At 51.6% G+C, this 20,657-nt stretch overlaps 2 protein-coding genes across 3 annotated transcripts in view; both read right to left on the bottom strand.

The window, feature by feature from the left end:
- Positions 1 to 20,657, bottom strand: part of LOC122427692 (tubulin alpha-1C chain) — a 1,128,437-nt gene that overhangs the window by 1,093,395 nt on the left and 14,385 nt on the right. The gene's annotated exons all lie outside the window — the stretch shown is intronic.
- Positions 655 to 4,351, bottom strand: PRPH (peripherin). Of its 2 annotated transcripts, none has more exons than XM_043447363.1 (9): positions 3,693 to 4,351; positions 3,263 to 3,323; positions 2,993 to 3,088; positions 2,440 to 2,607; positions 2,211 to 2,336; positions 1,901 to 2,121; positions 1,737 to 1,786; positions 1,378 to 1,457; positions 655 to 1,128 (listed from the first exon to the last, which is right to left on the bottom strand). In XM_043447363.1, the coding sequence occupies exons 1-9, from the start codon at positions 4,232 to 4,234 to the stop codon at positions 1,060 to 1,062; spliced, it is 1,413 nt and encodes a 470-aa protein (XP_043303298.1). In that variant the 5' UTR covers positions 4,235 to 4,351; the 3' UTR covers positions 655 to 1,059. The 2 variants fall into 2 exon arrangements, with proteins under 2 accessions (XP_043303298.1, XP_043303300.1); XM_043447365.1 differs by having other exon boundaries at positions 655 to 1,125.

The following is a 20,657-nucleotide window of genomic DNA, read 5'->3' as shown; positions in this document are numbered from 1 at the left end:
GCGTTGAACAGGTTCATGTGGGTGGCAGGGCCACGCCAGGGGAAAGGACTACTGAGGCAGAAAATGTAACCCAGGCAAGAGATGAGCGTGGCCTGGACCAGTGGGGTGGCAGTGGGGACAGGGAGAACCAGACAAACTTGAAACAGCTATGAAGTAGAATTAACAGAATTGGAGGATGTAAAGAAAAGAAAGGGTATAAGATGAGGTGAGCTGTAATTTGGGCAATGGAGGTCCTAGTGGTATCTTCATCTGTGATGGAGAATCCAAAAGGAAGAACATGACTGCAGACAGTGGAGAGCAAGATGAGGGGCTCTGCTTTGGTCATTCAGGGTTGTAGATGGGGAATGGAAGTTGAGAAGGAATGGACAGAGAGGTAGGAGGAAACTCAGGAGGGTAGACAGGAGTCATAGATTTGAGATAGTGAGAGTCAGGGAAGAAATGACTTGAGGCAAGGGGAAAATAGTGCTGAGCCTCCTTTGCATGGATGCTCCCATGACACAAACACAACTGTACTGGGGAGTTTTCTCTCTCTCTTTACGATTCCATGATTTTTTTAAAAAATGAAATATAACTAACTTACAGTATTATATTACACTCAGGTATATAACATAGTGACTCCATATATTTATACATTACAAAATAATCACCACTGAAGAGGGTTCCCTTGATAACAGTTTTATTTGATTTAAAAGTGAAACTCAGACCCTGACCCACCCACTAACCTTGGGGTTATGGCAGGAATAGACTCGTCCTGGGGTTGGTCAGCTTCTTACCAGAATGAGAAATGGGGGAACATACAGACTTTTACCAGGACAAGAAATGGGGACCATAGAGACTCTTAGCAGGACTAGAAGTGGGGAACATATGGATCATGCCTATGTGGGCATGGAGAAGCAGGGACAGGCCCAGCTACAGTGCTGGGTAGGGCTTGGCCACTGGCCAGGGAAGGGGTGACTGGTGCCATCCCGTGGACACATGCAGAGGGGAGGAGACTATTTCCAAACTGGTGTCAGGATTTGGCCTTAGAGGCCTGGGGTAGGGCAGAGAGCTCCCATCAGCTCAGTAGCTCTGAGGAGAAGACTTGTCCAGCTCACTGTGCTGCTCCTTCTGAGACTCTGTCACCACCTGCTGGGGGGTGAGGTGTGTGAGGGGCACTCCCCACTCAGCACCACCTCCCTCTAGCTCCTTTGTGGCAAAGTGTACCCCCTCCCTCTCAACCAGTTGGGGCTCCCATCTGAACATCCACCTCCATCTCCCTGTCTCATTCTCACCCCAAGAATCACTCACCCACAAACACCCGAAGATTACTTACACCAGGCTGGTGTCAGAAATACTATGGGAAAAGATGGGGTCCTGGGCTCAAGAGGCCCATCTCACCTCCCCATCCCGGGTCTCAATGGTCCTGATCAGAACCATCTTCCGGCTGTGGGTTTCCTGGGGAGGCTCCACCTCAGGTACTGGAAAAGGCAGGATGAGAGGTTGAGGGGAGGAGTCTTGGGATATCCAAGCCCCTATATCTCTTTGGGGTGGCAAAGAGGCAGAGTGAGCGACTGAACTGAACTGAATATCTCCTTGGGAGGAGACGGGTGGGGAGGGGCAGGGCCCGAGGATCAGGGGCAAGGACAGACTAAGACTCAGGCAAGAATCAGTCCCTGAGCAGAGCCATAGCAAGAGTCCAATCAGGGTAGAAATGGACAGGGGACAGACAGGTTGGAAGTCAGACGCGGAAGACTCACCAGTCGTCTTTATACTCAAGGATGCAAAGGAATGGATTGGCACGGAAATCCTGGGGACGAAACCTGTAGTCAACTACTCGGCCTGGGGTTGGGGGGGACCCTGGCCTTCCACCCGCCTCTCCTCCACCCCTACCCATCCCGACCACGCCCCACCCGCCCCTCACCTGCTCTCCTCGCCCTCCAGCAGCTTCCGGTAGGTGGCGATCTCGATGTCCAGGGCCATCTTGACGTTGAGAAGCTCCTGGTACTCTCGCAGGTGTCGCGCCATCTCCTCCTTGAGCTGCCTCAGCTCCTCCTCAAGCCGCGCGGCGCCCGCCTGGTACCCGCCGGCCTCCAGGGCAAACTGCTCCTCCAGCTCCCGCAGCTGTCTGAGCAGCGCCTCGTTCTGGGGAGGTGGGTGAAGAGGGGCTCAGTAGGGGGAACACAGCCTTTGTCCTCCACCCCCGGGGCCGGAGCGCGCAGCCTGGTCCTCACTGTGCCGCGAAGCCCGTCCACCTCGCACGTCAGGCTCTGGATCTGGCGTCGGGACTCATTCATCTCCTGCTTAGCCTGGCGCAGGGCCTCGTGGTTCCGGTTGGCGGCGTCCGACAGGTCCGCGTACTGCAGCGAGGGTGGCAACTCGGGGGTGAGCGGGCCAGATGGGCCCTTCTCCCCCAGCGCCCCACCCTTCCAGGCCCTCCCAAACCCCCCGGTGCCTCCGGACCTTGGACTTGTACCACTCTTCTGCCTCCTGCAGGTTCTTCGCCGCGATGCTTTCGTACTGGGCTCGGATGTCCCTCAGCGCCGCTGTCAGCTCGGGCTTCACGGTCGCCTCCACCTCGACGTGCTGCACTTGCTGGCTCTCCACGCTCAGCTGCAGGTCTCTCAGCTCCTGTCGCCCAGGGCAAGATGCCGAGTTCACCGCACAGATCCAACGCGGGCCGCGCAGTTGACGCGCAGAAAAGAGAAGAAACACTTGAATGAACAGAAGGGGGCGCCAGGGAGCGCAGGGCGCTTAGGCCTGCGCAGCTCGCGCCCCGCGGGTACTGTCATCGGCCAGGTTACAGGGGTGCATCTCCGCTGCTCGCCACCAGGTGGCGCAGGGGTGTGAGTCTAACCACCTGTAGAGGGGGTGGAGGACCGGCGCACGTCTACTCAGTCAATCTCATTTCTCTTCCAACGCTCCACCCGCCACTCTCTTCATGAGCTTGTCCCCCAGCTCCAAAGAGACCACCCTCAACCTCCGGAAGTCGCACCTAACACCTGGGTCCACCCACCTCCTCGTGCAGCTTCTTGAGGAACTCAATCTCATCCATCAGAGATTCAATCTTGCGCTCTAACTCCAGGCGAGACAGGGTGGCGTCGTCCACGTCCTAGAGGGGGTGGCAGGGGGGGTTCGAGAGCAGGGAGGGGTTGTTTAGGTCGAGGAAGAGCCTGGCCCTCCCTGTCTGTCTCTGGGGGCTTCTGGTCGCCTCCCTTTGCCCACAGATGCCACCCTGGATATGCAGGCGGTGGGTAGGGGTGGGGGATGGGGAGACCGAGCTCACCTTACGGAAAAGCACGAGGTTGTGCTCCGCATCCTCCCTCTTCCGAGTCTCTTCCTCCAACCTGGTGGGAAGAGTGTGCAGAAACTGAGTTCCGAGGTCACCGCCCAGCCTGCAGACCGCGACCCCCAGGATCTGGGTCGGAGCTGCTACTACAGCCTCTAGAGAGGGGTCTTCGGGCTGCTGATGGACTTGCCCCATTTTCTCTGTAAACGGCTGGAAGCTGGGGTGGGGCCCCTTTGTACACGGGGGAGACATAGTAACTCCCCCTCCCTCACCTCCCCTGAGACTCAGCAAAGTGGTGGTGGGGGGGGAGTGCCCGCCGGCGAGGGTGCCGCCTGCACATTCCCAGGTGGACAAGGCGAGGGGGCGGCTCCTCGCTCCCGGCGGCAGCCTCGACGGTCGCCGCCCCGCCCTGGCCCTGCCCTCTGACCTCTGCTTGAGCGCTGCCAGGTCCTCCGCCAGCCCGTCGCGCTCCACCTGCACCCGGTCGCGCTCCCGGCCCAGCAGCTCCAGCTCCCTCCGCAGCTCACGCAGCTCCTGCTGGCACAGTTGGTCGGCGCGGGCCGGCTCCTGGCCCCGGGCCTGGTTCAGCTCCCCGCGCAGGGCCGCGTTCTGCTGCTCCAGGAAGCGCACCTTCTCGATGAAGTTGGCAAAGCGGTCGTTGAGCTCCTGCAGCTCCTGCTTCTCGTTGCTGCGCGTGGCCAGGAACTCCTGGTTGAGCGCCTCGGCCATAGAGAAGTCGAGGCGCTCCGAGGGCAGGCGCAGGAGGGCGCTCGTGCCCGCCCGGGGACCGCGGAAGCTGCCCAGGCGCACGGAGGAGCCGGGGGACGCCGAACCCAGCAGGCGGCTGCTCGAGAAGCGGGAGCTGGACGAATAGGAGAAGGCCCCCGGGGACAGTGAGGGCGGTGGCCCGAAGGTGCGGCGGTAGGAGGTGGAACTGACGCTGGACCGGAGGCCCGACGGGTGGCTCATGGCGGCCGAGGATGGGCAGTCACCGCAGGCAGAGCTGGTCCGGGCGCGGGGAAGGAGCCGCAGACCGCTGCGAGGCGGATTTATAGGCCTGCGGGTTCAGGGGGGGGGCCTGGGCTGCTCCTCCCACTGGCCTGACGGTGGGGCTATGTGGGGAGGGGGACGCCCCACCCCTGCGGAGCCGCGGGAGTGCTGCACCCTCCCTCCCGGGTGCTGGCGCCTGGCCCGCTTGATTCCCCCTGTTGCTGGCGGGTAAGGAAGCAGAGATGGCGACCACAGGCCACAGACAGGCAGGGGGTTGAGGCCCAGTGACTTCTAGCAAGCATCCAGAGCTGGAGCCTAGAATGGGAGGGCCTGACTTGAACTGGGGTGTCCCTGGCTGAAAGAGCTGGTCACAGTAGGGGGATAGGAAGCCTGGAGGTTAAAGGGCAGGCTTCACACGAGTAGGGAGGAGGTGGCCCAGGTGATGGAGATTCGGCCTGGCTTAGGCCCCAGAGTCTGTGACTCCACATGTCCCCTGAAGGCTAGGCTTCACTTTCAACTGCTGTCAGCTCACCCCTCTGTCACCACACCCAGGGAGATCTGGGGGCCCGGAGCGCAGAGGCAGCGGAGGTGGGTGAGGGAGGGCTGCTCTCTCCATAATCCCCAGGGCTCTGGGCAGGGTTGCTGCCTGGCGCCAGCTCTGCCGCTAATGGACTGGCTTCTTCCCCTCCCCCTCCCCTGGACACTTGGCCAGGGGGTTGCCTGCTGATGTCTCACCCTTAAAGACACAGATCCCAAATCCACCCCAGGCCCCAAGAAGGTGGGCACATCAGAGGGGGCGGAGGGTCCCAGCTCTGGGTCCCACTCCAGACGTCTGAGCCCTGCCCCTGCCGGAGGCCGAGCTGAGTGAGCCAGTGTGTGCAGTCTGTCTTTACTGGCTTCTCCCTCCCCCCAGTCAAACGCTGCTCAGTCATGGCCTGACGGGAACCAGGGCCATTCCTGAGGTAGGAAGGGGAGGGGGCTGAGGGGCGGCAGCTGCTGCCAAGCCTGCGAGATGGACCATTTCCAGTATTAAGGAGCGGCAGGTACCCAGCAATGGGCGGGGCTGGATGGGTAGAGAAGAGGAAAGAGAAGGTGCCCATCCCCACCGGTTCAGAGATGAGAAAAAGGCCCAGAACAGAGCTGCACGCTTGTGCACACAGATGCAGAAGCATAATAGCACCGTATACTTAAGTGCACACAGGTTAGACACACACAACCACGCATCCCTTCATACCCTTCCCCACTGCACAGGGGTGGGGAGGCTGATGTCTGGCCTTTCCATGTCAAATGGCTTCCAGAACGCAGGCACAGGCTGCTCAGGAGTGGACAAGCAGCGTGGGTGGTCTGCAGGAGCCGGGAGCTGAGGCCTGTTGGGCTTGCCAGGAGCTATGGGGCTGCTGCCGCCGGGGACTCCAGGGCTCTCCAGTAAGGACAGGTCTGCATAAGACTGGCCCGGAGGACAAGAGCTGGGCGTCTGGGGAATCAGGTCCGGGACTCCGGGCTGGATTTCTGGACAAGGAGGGCAGCTGCCTGGCTGGCCATCTCCTCTGCACTGCAGGGCAGAGAAGCCTCCCCCCTTTGTATGGCCTCCAAGATGGGCCAACGCCCTCCGCTCACATCCCTGCCGCCTCCGGCTCCTCTCCAGGCCCCTCCTTCCTTCCGGGCTATTAGTCTCTCCCTGCACAGCTGCCAGGTCCTTCTCCTTGATGAGTCTGGTTTGGTTGCCAGGGGAATGGGAAGAGGGAGGATGGGAGAGAGGGGATGGGATGGATGAACCAGGGCTGGTCTTGAAAGTGGGGAGGGGCTAGGGTCCTGCTTGGGCTAGGGCTGGGGGGCCTGATAAGAATGAGGAGGGGACTGGGGAAGCCGTGGTGCTTTCTGCTGCAGCCCTGCGCTCTGACCCCCAGCTGCCACTGGAGCCCCATCCACTCCATCCTAGGCCCCGCCCCGCCCCTGTCTGCTGTCCTCGGAGCGGACTGGGCGTCTGAGCTGGTGCTTCTTGCAGAGGGGTAGGTCCTGGGGAGGACCAGCTCAGGCTTTACCTCTGTAGGGAACTGCTGGCAGACTCCGGGGCTGGCCTGAGGAGTTACGGGTGGGGTTCCCATCCCCTCCCCTGCTTCAGCTCCCCGCTCACCACCCAGAAGCCTCAGAGTAAAGGGAAGCAGAGCCACCTCCGCAGGGCCTGGGAGCTGTCAGGCCAGGGTCTGACCTGGGTTTGGGAACCAGGCCTGCTGGCAACTCGGAGAAGACTGCTCCCCCACACTCAGAAAGAGTGGGGCCTAGGAGGTCTGGAGACAGAAGAAAGGTAGAAAAGTGTCACGGCTGAGAACCAGGGCTCTAGTCCAGCTGCCACACTTCCCGTCTGATTCCAACACTCTGCTGTACAAATATAGGGTCATTATTGTAATATGTCCTCTCATGAGCTCCAGCCAAAGGGGGATAATTGTGGCTTCCACCTCAGTGTTGTCAGGAGGGTTACATACATACATGTAAAATACTTAGGACGCATATAATAAAAGCTGACATTTTAAGCTAATTTTACTACTACCAGTACTACTATTACAAATCTCTAGAGGGATATTGTCAGCCCCCAAATACAGTGAGGAAGGATCTGGGCTTCCTTTGGATTGTCCCCACTAAGAGCAGTGGGGTGGGGAAAAGGGTGGCAGGAGCCTAGTACTTCCTGGCTGATGGAAGGAGGAAAGGGTAACCTCAGTGCCCTGGGCAAATGCACACTGATTAAGACATGGACACTGGACAGACTGGCTGCATGCGTTTGATCGTGGCTCCTCAACCTAATTAGCTGTATGCTTTGAGTTTGCTTGAGTGATTTAACCTCTGTTCACCCCATTTTCTTTATCCATCAGTGGGGATGATAATAATGGTACCGTAACCCCCTAGTGTTGGAAAAGTAAATGGATTCCAGTATGTGAAGCACTTAGTGCTTGGCACGTAATACATGCTGTACAAGAATTAGCCAGTGTTATTAATACCCCTCCTCCTTCTGCTGTCCTTGGCTGCTCTGGTGAAGACTCAACAGACAATTGGATGTATTCAGAGGTTTGCAAGGCAGGTATGCAATGAAGTTTAGGTTACTGGCAAGATAGCTGCTAAATGACAGGCCATGGACTCAAAGCTGGATGAGGAAGGATGTGTAGGCAAGAGAAGGTGGGGTATTGGGAGAGTTAAGAGGTCCACAGCTAGACTTTCAGGCGAGATCAAAGAATAGTCACAGTATAAAGGGGTCAAAAGAGGCACTGAGAGGGTAGGATGCTGTTTTCAGAGAGCAGGATGCGTAAATTCGAGATTCTAGAGCTGGGACATTTATGGATAAGATTCCCAGGGTGTTGCTAAGGGAGTGGGCAGCTAAGGCTAAGGTGGAATGGAGGGAAAGGTCATGGAAGAAGAGATCAGGTCACCAAACCAGGCACTTACTAGCTGTGTGACCCTAGGCAAGTTACATGTCCTCTCTGAGCTTCCATTCTTTTATCTGTAAAACAGGAATGATGATACCTTCTCGCAGAGGTGTCATGAGATCTAATTGAGGTATTGTACATGAAGCAATTAACATGTCATGAGGCTCATAGTAAGTGCTCAACATTGTTGAATGCCTTTTCCCCTCCTACATGACAGACAGTAAACAGACACGCAGAAGAAATGACACAGCCCTCATTAGTTGTATCTAAGTGTCAACTGGGCTCTCCCTGCCCCTCAAGGTCTAGGACTGACCCAACCTCCATTCCACATTCTGGGAAATTTCAGTGTCTTCCCCCAGATCTCCTTGCCTTCCTGCTTTCTTCATCTTTACATCCCTAGATGCAAGGCCCTGTTGTCCCTGAATTGGCCGACTGTACAACCAGCTCTCCACAGTGTCCCACGTGTGGAACTCGGCACCGTCCCTTGGTTCCTGTGATCCCCACCCCATCACTTGGGTAGGAACTGAGGCTCAGAGGGACAGAACTGGCCGATCTGAGGTTGTACAGTGAGCTGATTATGGCTCCCTCTCCAGGAAGATACATCCTGGTTTTTCACTGCCTGCTGGTGTTCTGTGTTCTGGGCATGTAGGAGCGAGATGAGGCCCAGACAGAAGGAGTCCAGCTCCATTCCAGGTGGGCTCTCCCAGGCTGGCCCAGCTTCAGGATCCCCACTGACAGAGTGGCTCCACCAAAGAGGAATCCTTTCCCCACGATCTCCATTTTGGAGCTCCACTCCTCCCAGTTAGGGAGCACCCTGGGTATCTTTTCCATCTCATCACTTCTCTCGTTGTTGTGGTTCAGTCGCTAAGTCGTGTCTGACTCTTTGTGACCCCATGGACTGCAGCACGCCAGGCTTCCCTGTCCTTCACTATCTCCCGGAATTTGCTCAAACTCATGTCCATTGAGTCAGTGATGCCATCAAACCATCTCATCCTCTGCCAATCCCTTCTTCTCCTGCCCTCAATCTTTCCCAGCACCAGAGTAATTTCCAGTGAGTCGGCTCTTCGAATCAGGTGGCCAAAGTATTGGAGCTTCAGCTTCAGCATCAGTCTTTCCAGTGAATACTCAGGATTGATTTCTTTGGGGATTGACTGGTTTGATCTCCTTGCTGTCCAAGGGACTCTCAAGTCTTCTCAAGCCCACAATTCATTTCCTATGTGCTAAGCATTTTACACATTATCACTTTTAATCCTCACAGTAATGCTATGACATAAGTACTGACACTATTCCCATTTTACAGTTGAGGAAATTGAAGCATGGAGAAGTTAAGCATCTTGCCCAAGGTCACACAGCTACTGATAGTAAACTAATAATCTGTTTATATGTCTGACTTTCCTGCTCCCTGACAATACAATATTTGAGGGCAGCATTCACATCTCATTCCCTTTCATTTCCGTAGTGTCTTGTACAGCATCTAAGTCAAACAACTGTTCAACTGAAGGGAACCCAGAGGCGTCTGAAAAAAATTTTTCCCATGGTTGTGGAGTCTGGAAAATAGAGAGGTATGTTGCTGCCATCTGCTGGCAAGATGCTAGGATGACATGTCTGCCGTCTGAACCATCCAGGTTTATTGAGCTTAACACTCAAAGCTCAGGAACATCGAAATGTGGAGGCTGCTCCAAAACTATTTATCACCTCCTTTTTAAAGATGAGAGTTATTGAAGAGTGTGTAAATTAAAATAGCAGCACTGGTATTAGGGGTCCCGAGCCCTGATTTCATTCTTCCTCTGGGCTCTAGAAACCTCTTCTGCATCCCCAGAAGCTGAAAGCCAGGGAAGGAGGCAAAATCTGTCCTCAACTCCCCACCCCCCACCATCCTCCACTCTGTTCATTATCTCCAGGCCTGCCTGCATGGTAAAATTGCTTCTCCGTCCACCTGCCTGAACCTTCCAACCAGCTACCTGTCGACTGGAGAACAGGAGAGCAGCTTATGGCCACAGGATGCTAAGGGTTTCCAAGGTGACACAGTGGTAAAGAATCCACCTGCCAATGCAGGAGATGCAGGAGACTCAGGTTCGATCTCTGGGTCAGGAAGATCCCCTGGAGTAGGAAATGGCAACCCACTCTGGCATTCTTGCCTGGAAAATCCCAAGGACAGAGGAACCTGGCAGGCTACAGTACATTGGGAATCACAAAGAGTCAGACATGAATGAGCATGCATGCAATACCCTTTCCCCAGGTTATAACAATGACCGATTGTTAATATTTCCCCATAATTCCTTTGAAAGTAAGTTCCAGACATTATATTTCACCCCTAAATACTTCAGCATGCATCTCATAAGAACATTTTCCTACACATCCATGATATTATTAACCCACCCAAGACATTTCACATTGATAAAATATCATCTAATATTCATAGTTGCCCTCCCCACAAAGATCCCAGTAATGTCCTCCATAATTGTTTTCCCCTGACCCAGGATTCAAAGATGAAGAATTGTACTGGGTTGCCACTTGGGCAAGGATAAGTCTGGGATGAACTTGGCATGTTCGAGGAACTGCAGAAAGGTGAGGCTGGAGTGAGATGGGTGAGGAGAAGAAAAAGAAAGGTGAGTTAAGAGGAGTAAGGAGGAGTCAGACCACTTTGGGCTTTTTAAATCAGAGGGAAAAGTTTATAGCTTATTTTGTTTGTTTGTTTTGGCTGCACTGTGTCTTTATTGTGGCCAGGACTTCTCTAGTTTGGTGCTCAGGTTTTAGAGCATATGGGCTCAGTAGCTGTGGAGTGAGAGATTAGTTGCCCCACAGCATGTAGGATCTTAATTCCATGACCAGGGGTTGAAACCTGTGTCCCCTGCATTGGACGGCAGATTCTTAACCAGGGAAGTCCCTCCAGCTTACCCTGTTTGTTTTGATTCTTTTTTTTTTTCACTTGATTTTCGTTTTTTATTAGAGTATAGTTGATTTACAGTGTTGTGTTAGTTTAAGGTGTACAGCAGTGATTCAGTTATACATATACATATATCTCTTCTTTTTCAAATTATTTTCCCATTTAGATTATTATAGAATATAGAGTTCCCTGTGTTTCAGAGTGGTCCTTTTTGGTTATCTAATATTTTACATTTAGTAGTTTGTTAATGTTAAGGGTGCAAATTTCTTTTCTTTTACGTATGTGTATGCTGCTGCTGCTGCTAAGTCACTTCAGTCGTGTCCGACTCTGTGCGACCCCAAAGACGGCAGCCCACTAGGCTCCCCCGTCCCTGGGATTCTCCAGGCAAGAACACTGGAGCGGGTTGCCGTTTCCTTCTCCAATGCATGAAAGTGAAAAGGGAAAGTGAAGTCGCTCAGTTGTGTCTGACTCTTCGCGACCCCACGGACTGCAGCCCACCAGGCTCCTCCGTCCATGGGATTTTCCAGGCAAGAGTACTGGAGTGGGGCGTATGTGTATAGAAACCAATATTTGTTGTTTTTGTTGTTTAGTCGCTCAGTGGTGTCCAACTCTTTTGGGACCCCATGGACTGTAGCCAGCCAGGCTCCTCTGACCATGGAATTTTCCAGGTAAGAATACTGGAGTGGTTTGCCATTTCCCTCTCCCTCTAGCTTACTTTATTATTATTATTTTACAGTAAACAACTTAGTCTTTTATTTGCTCAAGGCCAGCTGTTGCAGGCACTGAGGCCCCAAGACTCCAGAAGTTGAGCCATCCTGCCTCCCAGGTGCTGCCTGCCCCATCCTGCTTCCGGCAGGAGATGGGAGAGTGGATAATGTGTACCCTTGCGCCAAGTATCTCTTCAGTTTTGGGTGTGTGTGTGAGTTTCTCGGTCGTGTCCGATTCTGCGACCTCATGGGCTATAGCCCACCAGGCTCCTCAGTCCAAGGGATTCTCCAGGCAAGAGTACCGGAGTGGGTTTCCATTTCCTTCTCCCCTCTAGCTTGCTTTAAATGCCATGAAAAGATATTGGAGGGTTTTAAGCAGGCGAATGATTTAATCAGGTTTATGACCTTAAAAGGTCAATCTGAAGACAATTTCAGATTTGGGACATTCTATAAGATGATTCCAAGAAAAGTGAGTGTATGAGTTTTCTAGAGATGTCATAAGAAACTACCACAAATGTGGTGTTAGCTGTGTGTGTTAGTCACTTAGTCATGTCCAACTCTTTGTGACCCCATGGACTGTACAGCCTGCCAGGCCCTTCTGTCCATGGAATTTTCTAGGCAAGGATACTGGAGTGGGTTGCTATTTCCTTCTCCAGGGGATGTTCCCAACCCAGGGATTGAACTCAGGTCTCCTGCATTGCAGGTGGATGCTTTACTGTCTGAACTACTAGGGAAGCCCACAAATGTGGTGGTTTTAAACAATAAAAATTGATTCTTTCACCATTCTGGAGACTGGAAATCAAGACGTTGGTAAGATTTACTCCCAAAGGCCCTAGGGGAGAATCCTTTCTTGCCTCTTCCAGCTTCCAGTGGCTCCAGGCGTTCCTTGGCTGCAGCTGAGTGCTCTGATCTCTGCCTCTGCCTTCACATGGCCTTCTCCTCCTCTGTGTCTGTGTCTTCCTCTCCTTCCTGTAAAGACATGTGTCACTGAATTCGGGGACCAAGGTAACCCAGAATGATCTCACAGTCCTTAACTGATCTTGTTTCATTCTTCATGCGTGTGTGCTCAGTCGTGTCTGACTCTGTGACTCCATGGACTGTAACCCACTGTGCTCCTCTGACCATGGGATTTCCCAGGCAAGAATACTGGAGTGGGTTGCCATTTCCTCCTCCAGAGGATCTTCCCGACCCAGGGATCAAACTTGCGTCTCTTGTGTCTCCTGCATTGACAGGCAGATGGATTCTTTACCACTGAGCCGCCTGGGAAGCCCAGCTGATCTGGTAAAGACCCTTTTCCCAAGGTCATATTCACTGGTTCTGGGATGTGGACATGTCTTATTTGGAGGGGGAGGGGCACCACTCAGCCCACTATAGTAGGACAAGTTCTAGACATGAAACTAAGAGATATAACAACTAAACTCACTGTTCAAACTTAAATTGGATCCTGGATTTGAAGAAGAAAAAGGCTACTGGAGAAATTTGTGTAGAGTATATGCTATGAATGACTACTGTTTTTAGATGTGAAGACAGGAATTGATTGTGTAAGAGAATGTTCTAGTTCTTAGGAGGTGCCTGCAGGAGTGTTCAGGGGTGAAGTGCCATGATGTCCACAGCCTTCCTTCTAGAGAGTCAGTTCTGTTGTCCTCGATGTCGTTTCAGTACGAAGCAGTGGCTCTGGCCCCTGAGTAAGTGTGACCGAGAAGGGGCAGCTGCAGTTAGTCACACCGCTTATCAGAATGGAACCTGGGCTTCTCATCCTGGCCTCCACTTGATTCTGCAGCTCTCTTACAAGAGACTGTCTGATAAGAACTTCTTGAGCACATGCATGTGCGTGAGATGGGCCAGCACAGGGCTCCTGGCCCTCAGGCCAGCCACCAGGAGACTCTTTTCTGCAATCATGACACTCTGTCGTCCACGTCCCCTACCTCCTGCAGGGAGAGGCCAGGTGGCAGCTGAACAGACAAGTTCAAAGAGTTTGATGCCCTACAAACTGCCCTGCCTGCCCTCTGCCTGCAGGCCACGCAGGCGCTCATCTGACGGCTGAGTCTGGCTGGGCCCGAGCTTTCGGAGCCTGTGGGTCTCCCAGCTGTTGCGGGCTGACCGTCAGCCGCTGTTAGACGCTGTCTCAGTCTCCACGTGAATTCTTTCCGCTGCACATTACTATGCTGATGCCCGAGCAGAGGGAAGGGAGGTGATGGAGGAAATGAGATGGGGAAGGGGGAGGGGAGGGAGAAATGGAAGTGGAGAGAGAAGATGAGGGTGGGGTAGAGAGGGGAGCAGGAGCGGAGAGCAGAAGAAACCAAGTGGACCAGAGAATTCGAAAAAGCCTCTCAGGTTTTCTCCTCTTGAGGACCCAAGGGCCCCCCAACACAAGGAAACAACCGGTCAAGTGACCCCTATTCACACACTGGAGCCCCTAGAGTCTGGCCTGGTTCTTGTGCTAAGAGTCCCCTGCTACCACTCCCTTGTCTCAAAGGGCAGCTCAAAGCGCCTCAGGCCCCGGAAGATTTAGGACTGCCCTGGCTCCTTCTGGCTGGGCTTCCTGGAGGGAGATGCTCCTTCCAGTGGGGCCTCCTTGCTCTTCTGTATCAGAAGATACCCAGATCTTCTACCTGATCGCCACAGGCCAGGCTCTGTCTCCGTTCCCTGCTGCATGTAAAAGGGAAGGAGGTTTTTTCAGGCCTGCAGATATTCTCTGTGTGCTTTCAATTTAGAGCTTCAGTTCACCCAGAACTCCTGGGGAGACTGGAAAGAAGCAGCAGATCGGTTTGGTTGACCAGGCACTACAGGCAAAAACCAAAGTAAGGAAGGGAGGCATGGAACTTTACTCTCCCAGGCCAGTGCTTGCACTGCAAAGGGAGTATACCATTTTATTTTATTAACACTTATTTATTTGGCTGCTCCGGCTCTTGGTTGCGGCACGCGGGATCTTTTCAGCTGTGGCATGCACACTCTTAGTTGCAGCATGTGACATCTAGTTCCCTGACCAGGGATCAAACTCAGACCCCCTGCGTTGGGAGCACAGTCTTAGCCACTGGACCACCAGGGAAGTCCCAAGGGGATTACACAATATTTTTTTTGTTTTAAAAGGTCTTAATATTTTTATTATTGTCTTGCTAAAAGTTTCCATGAACTATTGCATAAGGCTTTTATATTATAACATTGATACTTTTGACAGGAAGCAATGAAGACCCAACTCAAAATGCCCCCAAACAATAAAAGGTTTAGAATCTCACATAATGAAAAATGCACTACGGAGAGAAGTTTCAGGACTCGTCAATTGAGGTGCTCAACAATCTAGCAAGGACCCAGGGTCTTTACATCTTTCTGTTCTGTTAGACTTGGAATGTTTGCTTTTGTCCTCATGTCAGTTCCCTTATGGTCACAAGATAACTGCAGCAACTTCAAGTGTTATGTGCTCACAAAATAATGTCAAAGTTTCAAAAAAGAAAATAGTTTCCCAGTGTTCCTTTTTTTTTTTTTTTTTTTTAGTGTTCCTTTTTTTAAGAGCAAGGAAATTCTTCCAAGAACATCTTCCCACCAAGCCCCATCCAGCCGACTTTACCTCACCTCTCATTTGCATAATTGCATCATCTGCTGCTTCCTTAACCAGACCCTGGCGAGGGAACTCTAATGACCTCAAATCAGCTTAGACTAGGATTCACCCTGGTGCTGGAGAGGCCCAGAGGTTGTTGGCAGATAAAAACTACCAGCCAGGAATGGCTTTGGGGTAGACACACGATGGTGGCTGCCACATATGCCTGCCGCTTCTAACATGTGGTCTGTTCTGCCTCAAATTAGGATCGTGCCTATGAGATCTATCTCTAAAAACTGAGGGGGAACAATAAAGCTAAGTATATTCCCTGTAGAACCTAGAATAATGACTTGAACCAAATAGGCTCTTTAAAAATAATGAATGGGAGTGGTGGTGGTGGTGGGAGGAATTGGGAAATTGAGATTGCCATGATACTCTGTATAAAATAGATGGCTTTCCAAGTGGGCTGTGGCGAAGAACCTGCCTGCCGATGCAGGAGACATAAGAGACATGGATTCGATCCCTGGGGCAGAAAGATCCCTTGGAGAAGGGCATGGTAACCCACTCCAGTATTCTTGCCTGGAGAATCCCATGGACAGAGGAGCCTGGTGAGTGGGCTACAGTCCATAGTGTTGCAAAGAGTTGGGCATGACTGAAGCGACTTAGTATGCATGCCTAAAATAGATAACTAATGAGGACATATTGTGGAGCACAGGGAACTCTGCCTGATGCACTATGGAGACTTGAATGGGAAGTCTGTCCAAAAGGGAGGGGATATGTGTATATGTGTGACTGATTCATTTTGCTGTGCAGTAGAAACTAACACAAAATTGTAAAGTGAGTATACTCCAAGGAAAATTAATAAAAAAATGAATGAGAAGAGAATGGATGCATGTATATGTATGGCAGAGTTCCTTCCCCGTTCACCTGAAACTACCACAACATTGTTAATGGGCTATACCCAAATACAAAATAAAAAATTTAAAGTGTTAAAGAAATGAATTAAACTTTAAAACTGTAATAATTTTTATAATGGTACAACTGGACATGATTACCTTTGTCAAAGGCATTTCACTATCAGCTTACTGTTGAGCTAGACATCTCCCTTGAGCCAAATGAGATATTTGGTAAGAATAGAGTGGAGCTGGCCGGGGTGGGAGGAGGGGAAAGGTGACATCAAAGAGATTGTGTATTTATACTCACCTTCCCAATGAATTAAACTAATTTGTGAATGTAGATAAAATTCTCGTGTAATTAGGAATGCTTTATATTCTGTTCTTATTTTAGAAAGAGAGAGAAAAAGAAGTCATCTGGTGGTGAGACAAGTGTTCAAAAGCATTTTCCAGGGACTTCCCTGGTGGTCCAGTGGTTAAGACTCTGAGCTCCCAGTGCAGGGGGGCTTGGGTTCGATCCCTGGTGGGAGAATTAAGATCCCGCATGCCACACAGATTGGCCAAAATATTTAAAATAATAATAATAAAATAACCAGCAGGCAACAGCTTTGCCAAGATCAGGTTCAGAAGAAATATACCTGCCCGTGCCCTCGACAAGGTCTTGGACTCCTACATCCCATCTCTTCCACCTCCAGCATTTTCTCTCCCTCCTGCCTGGCAACCTCTCCACTTATTCCCCCCTCTCAGCTTTCTCTCTTGACCTTGTTTAAAAAAAAAAAAAAGCATTTTCCATATTATGACTACCAAAGACACATCTCTAGTTCTGAAAGACTCCTCGCTGCTGAACAGTTCTCTCCTGCTGCAGTCAGAGGGAGCGTTAGGGGAGGAAATAACCATTTTCCAGAACCTGAGTTTGCTCAGGGCTGACAAACTCAGAGGAATGAATGGGGCGGTGACAGGATAATGAGATGTCAGCCAAGGGGACTTTCTCCACGGGGGTGAAGATGGGAACCTTCCCCACATTGACGCACTGGGTGTATTTTCCCTTTACCTTCTTCTGCCCTGGGCCTCTCAGACAGGAACTCTGGCAGCTCCAGGAGCCATCTGCCTGGGTCATCTCTGCCAGCTTCACTGTGTGGCCTTGGCTGACAGGAGCTGATCACCCTGGCCCCAGGGCTTAGGGGGGCAGTGCTCCGGGTGAGAGCCGTCCAGTCTGTGTGGTGGCTGGTGTCCTGTCAGCACAAATCCAGCCAGGTGACAGCAGCTACCCTCCAAGGACAGACTCTGTGTCTGTATGATCTGAGAGCTGAGTCTCTGAGTTCAGAATGTTATAGCCACGCTTTCCGGGAAACAGACTCACTCAGAAGGACAATGCAGATAGTGGAGTGCAGTTTATTACACCGGCGGGCCCAAGGCAGAGTCTCCTCTTAGCCAAGGACCCCGACCAGCATTTGTGAAAATCTTTTATACCCCATGTGTCCAAACCCACTACCCCAATTCCCTTGAGACTTACATAAACAAAGGAAGGGTAAATACAACTACAATAACCCCATCATTCACGTGTTATGTGTTCAAACAGTCAATAATCGATAAGCCCGCAGTTACATTCCAAATAGTTAATAACTGATAAGCCTGTGCTTACATTCTGATAGATAGTGTCCAGAGGCAGGGGTGATTAGTGCCTGTTCTTCAAGATTCCCCTGCCCAGAGGGGGGGTCTTATCCTTCCATTGTCATTCCCACAGGCGCTAAGCACAGAGTTCAGAGTCCACTGGAGAGGTGGCCGCGCACGATCAGCACAGACAGGCCTGAGATGGAGTCCAGGCCCTATGAATTCCTTCTTCATTCCCCCCTCTTGATGCTCTTAGTTTCCATAACGAGCATCATTTATTGAGATATATTGTACCTTAGCCCTCCTGCCACCCACATGAGAGAATGCTATCAACCTCTGGGTTACAAAATTCACAAGGCATTGTAGGAAGCAGGGTCCACAAAGCAGTATGATCAAGATTACTATAACAACAGTTCATTAGACATGGCTTTCACTTGATTTTGCATATCCTCCAAGGCAGCAGATACATCTTCAGACAGGTCAGGGATGTACACACCATTCGCCAAAGTCCCTCCTTGGGCTGCTGTGAGTATGTCTAATGCCATCCTATTTTGAATTACTGCCTTCCTCATCTGAATCTGTTCTTCGTTCAAAGCTTGAATGGCTTTAGTACTCTCTAAGAGGGCCTGTTTAATGAAATTAGTTAAGGCCTCTACCTTAACCATGATATCCGTTGTCCCTACAGAGGGTATAAACAAGGCAGCAAGATAGTCATACCATTGGAACACAGATGTGTCCATCTTGCATGCAGATAAGGCAGGTTTACTGGAGGCTGGTGTAGGCTAGGCTTAATTCTGCCATGGGCGAAAGCAAATCCTAATGTGCAATGCCCCACCCAGCCAACTGGTAACCATGGCCATAAGTTAAGCCCACAGAGCCACTGGGTCCCATTGGGGGCTACCCAGCGGATTCCAGGATTATATTTCCAGTCGGAACCGGGCCACTGAGCAGACTGATTGGGGTGATAGGTAACTTCCAAGATTTGTTTACTTTGTTCAGGGGACAAATAACAATTCTTTTGGGTCTAGGGGATGGTCTCCAAATCCAACTTTCTGTTCTTTTTGTTCCCAGCAAATAGTAGCAGGGGCAATCAACTGTCCTTTCTCAGGAGTCATCCAGAAATATTCATCCCAGACCTGGTAGTATTGCTCAAGGCACCGGGAGTCCTGTCCCCCTTTTGTAAGGGAGGCTTTTTCCTCCTTAATTCTCATATATGAGGTATAAGCCTTTGTTATCTCCGTAAGGCTGGTGTTCATGTTAAATGTAACCCTATGTCCCTGGCCCATTGATGGCTTCTTCTAACACCAGAGGGCAAAGAAAGGTTATGGTTGGTGAGAGAGAGGAAAGTTCCTTTCTGTTGTTAAAGTCCCCATAACGGAGTGACGATACCCACCAGGGGAGTCTGTCTATTACTGACGGGCATAGCCCCACATACCCAAGTTCAAAATTGCATTGGTGAGGCCGAGCAGCAGGAGTCGTTTACCCAGCTCCATCCTGTAGAGGGCTCGTCTGGGACCTAGTTTTCTTCTTCCTCCTCAGAATGATCTTGGTTTCCCGTGGGTCGGTGGGGTCCTTCTGGGTGGTCCACTCGGCGTCCTCCGGGTCAGTGTGGTATGTCTTCTTTGCTCTGGTGTGATGGATCAAGGGACAATACCTGCAACTTTAACTGCAGTAGGGGTAGTTAGAATAACATAAGGGCCCTTTCACCAAAGGGCTAGCAAATCATGTTTCCAATCTTTGACCCATACTTGGTCACCAAGTGTAAACTCATGAATCTGTTCCCCAAGGGGGAACGGCACCCTTTCTTGTACAAACTTAGTTACCCAATTTATTACCTTACCCAGTTCCATCTGCTGTGAAATCCTATCCCCCCTTACCTGAGGCAAATTTGTTGACACCTGTTTTCTTATGGGAGAAGGCCTCCCATACACAATTTCGTGTAGAGAATAGCCTTGGGACTGTGGGGTCATCCTGAGTCTGAACAGAGCCATTGGGAGCAAGTCCACTCAGGAGCAGTCAGTCTCTCTGATCCACTTGGAGAGTCTCTTTAAGTGTCCAGTTGGTTCATTCCACCATCTCAGAACTCTGGGCCTCCTCTTTGTAGATCTGTGCCTTCTTCTTTGACACCCGGTAACCTGCTTCCATCAACAGCTGGAGCAGTGCATTTGTCCCTTTCCAGCATTTTTCCTTGGTCTCAGGCAGCCAGCAGCAGGTCATCCCCCTGTTGGTAGGAGCTGACATCCATACTCTTCCGGATGGAATGAGTCCAGATCAGAAGCCAAGGCTTCCCCAAAGATGGCTGGGAAGTTTTTAAACCCTTGTGGGGGAGTCCAGATGAGCTGTTGTTTGGTGCTCCCCACTGGATCTTCCCATTCAAAGGCAAAGATGGGCTGTGACGCTGGGGCGAGGCATATGCAGAAGAAGGCATCCTTGAGATCTAGGCAAGTGTAAACTTTAGTCCTCGGTGGGAGGAGGCTAAGTAAGGTATAAGGGTTTGGAACAGTGGCGTGTAAAGTCACAGTAGCCTGGTTGACTAGCCTGAGATCTTGTACAGGCCTTTAGTCCTGTCCTCCTTCCCTTTTGACTGGCAGGATTGGCGTATTCCAAGCTGACTGGCACTCTCCGGGAAACTCCTCACTTTGAGGAGACAGGTCTCATTTGAGGCCACCCCGAGGCTTTGTGGCTTGAATCTCCTAGAGGGGGGAAGGCGCCTCGCCCCTCTGGAAGAATTCAGCCTTTCAAAGCCCGGTTTCTTCTCTTTGGCAGGTAGTGGACGGCAGCAGGGAACTGAGCGCTCAGGTGAGGAGGAACCCACCCAGTAGGGTGGAAGAGGGGGCCTGATCACCCCCCTGGGAGGGACTAGAAGGAGCAAGGACCCATAGGAGCCTGGAATAGGCAGGCGGCGATTGCTTGGTACACAGGTCGACGAGCGTGCTAGGGTTTAGGAAGGAAATTTGTGAAGGTCATTTAGGAGGTGTTTCCACGCCGTCTCGGGGAAAATTATTACCAAGCGATCGCCAGGGGATTTTTAGCATAGGAAACTGGTCCTTGTATGCTCGTATTCTGCCCTCCCCCAGGAGGTGTCCTGTCTGCTGTGAAATTCTTGACCCCCTCGGAATTGTTAGGCTAGAAGGAGGGGGATACAGAAGTGAGTATGAATTGGCTTTTCCGGAGATGGTCTGGGACATGGGATATTTAACCCATCTGTGTTTCTGATCAAGCCCACCAAGGCAGAATGGACTTTAAGGGAGAAACAGTCTTGGACCATGTGATGTTCTGGTTCAGCTATGCTGACTGGCAGGTGAAGACACGCCGATCCCCCTTCTCCCTCTGGGGTCTGGCAGGTAAGGCTC

Source organism: Cervus canadensis, chromosome 25 (assembly GCF_019320065.1).
Source record: "Cervus canadensis isolate Bull #8, Minnesota chromosome 25, ASM1932006v1, whole genome shotgun sequence".
NCBI classification, from domain to species: domain Eukaryota; kingdom Metazoa; phylum Chordata; class Mammalia; order Artiodactyla; family Cervidae; genus Cervus; species Cervus canadensis.
Note: the sequence above shows the minus strand (reverse complement) of the source record. Positions and strands in the feature narration are given on the sequence as shown.

Coding starts and splice junctions, on each gene's coding strand:
- PRPH (XM_043447363.1), bottom strand. CDS start 4,234: ATGAGCCACCCGTCGGGCCTCCGGTCCAGCGTCAGTTCCACCTCCTAC. Junction 3,324..3,692: donor CTGGCAGCGCTCAAGCAGAG/GTCAGAGGGCAG, acceptor TCTTCCCACCAG/GTTGGAGGAAGAGACTCGGA. Junction 1,458..1,736: donor CTTGAGTATAAAGACGACTG/GTGAGTCTTCCG, acceptor TGCCTTTTCCAG/TACCTGAGGTGGAGCCTCCC.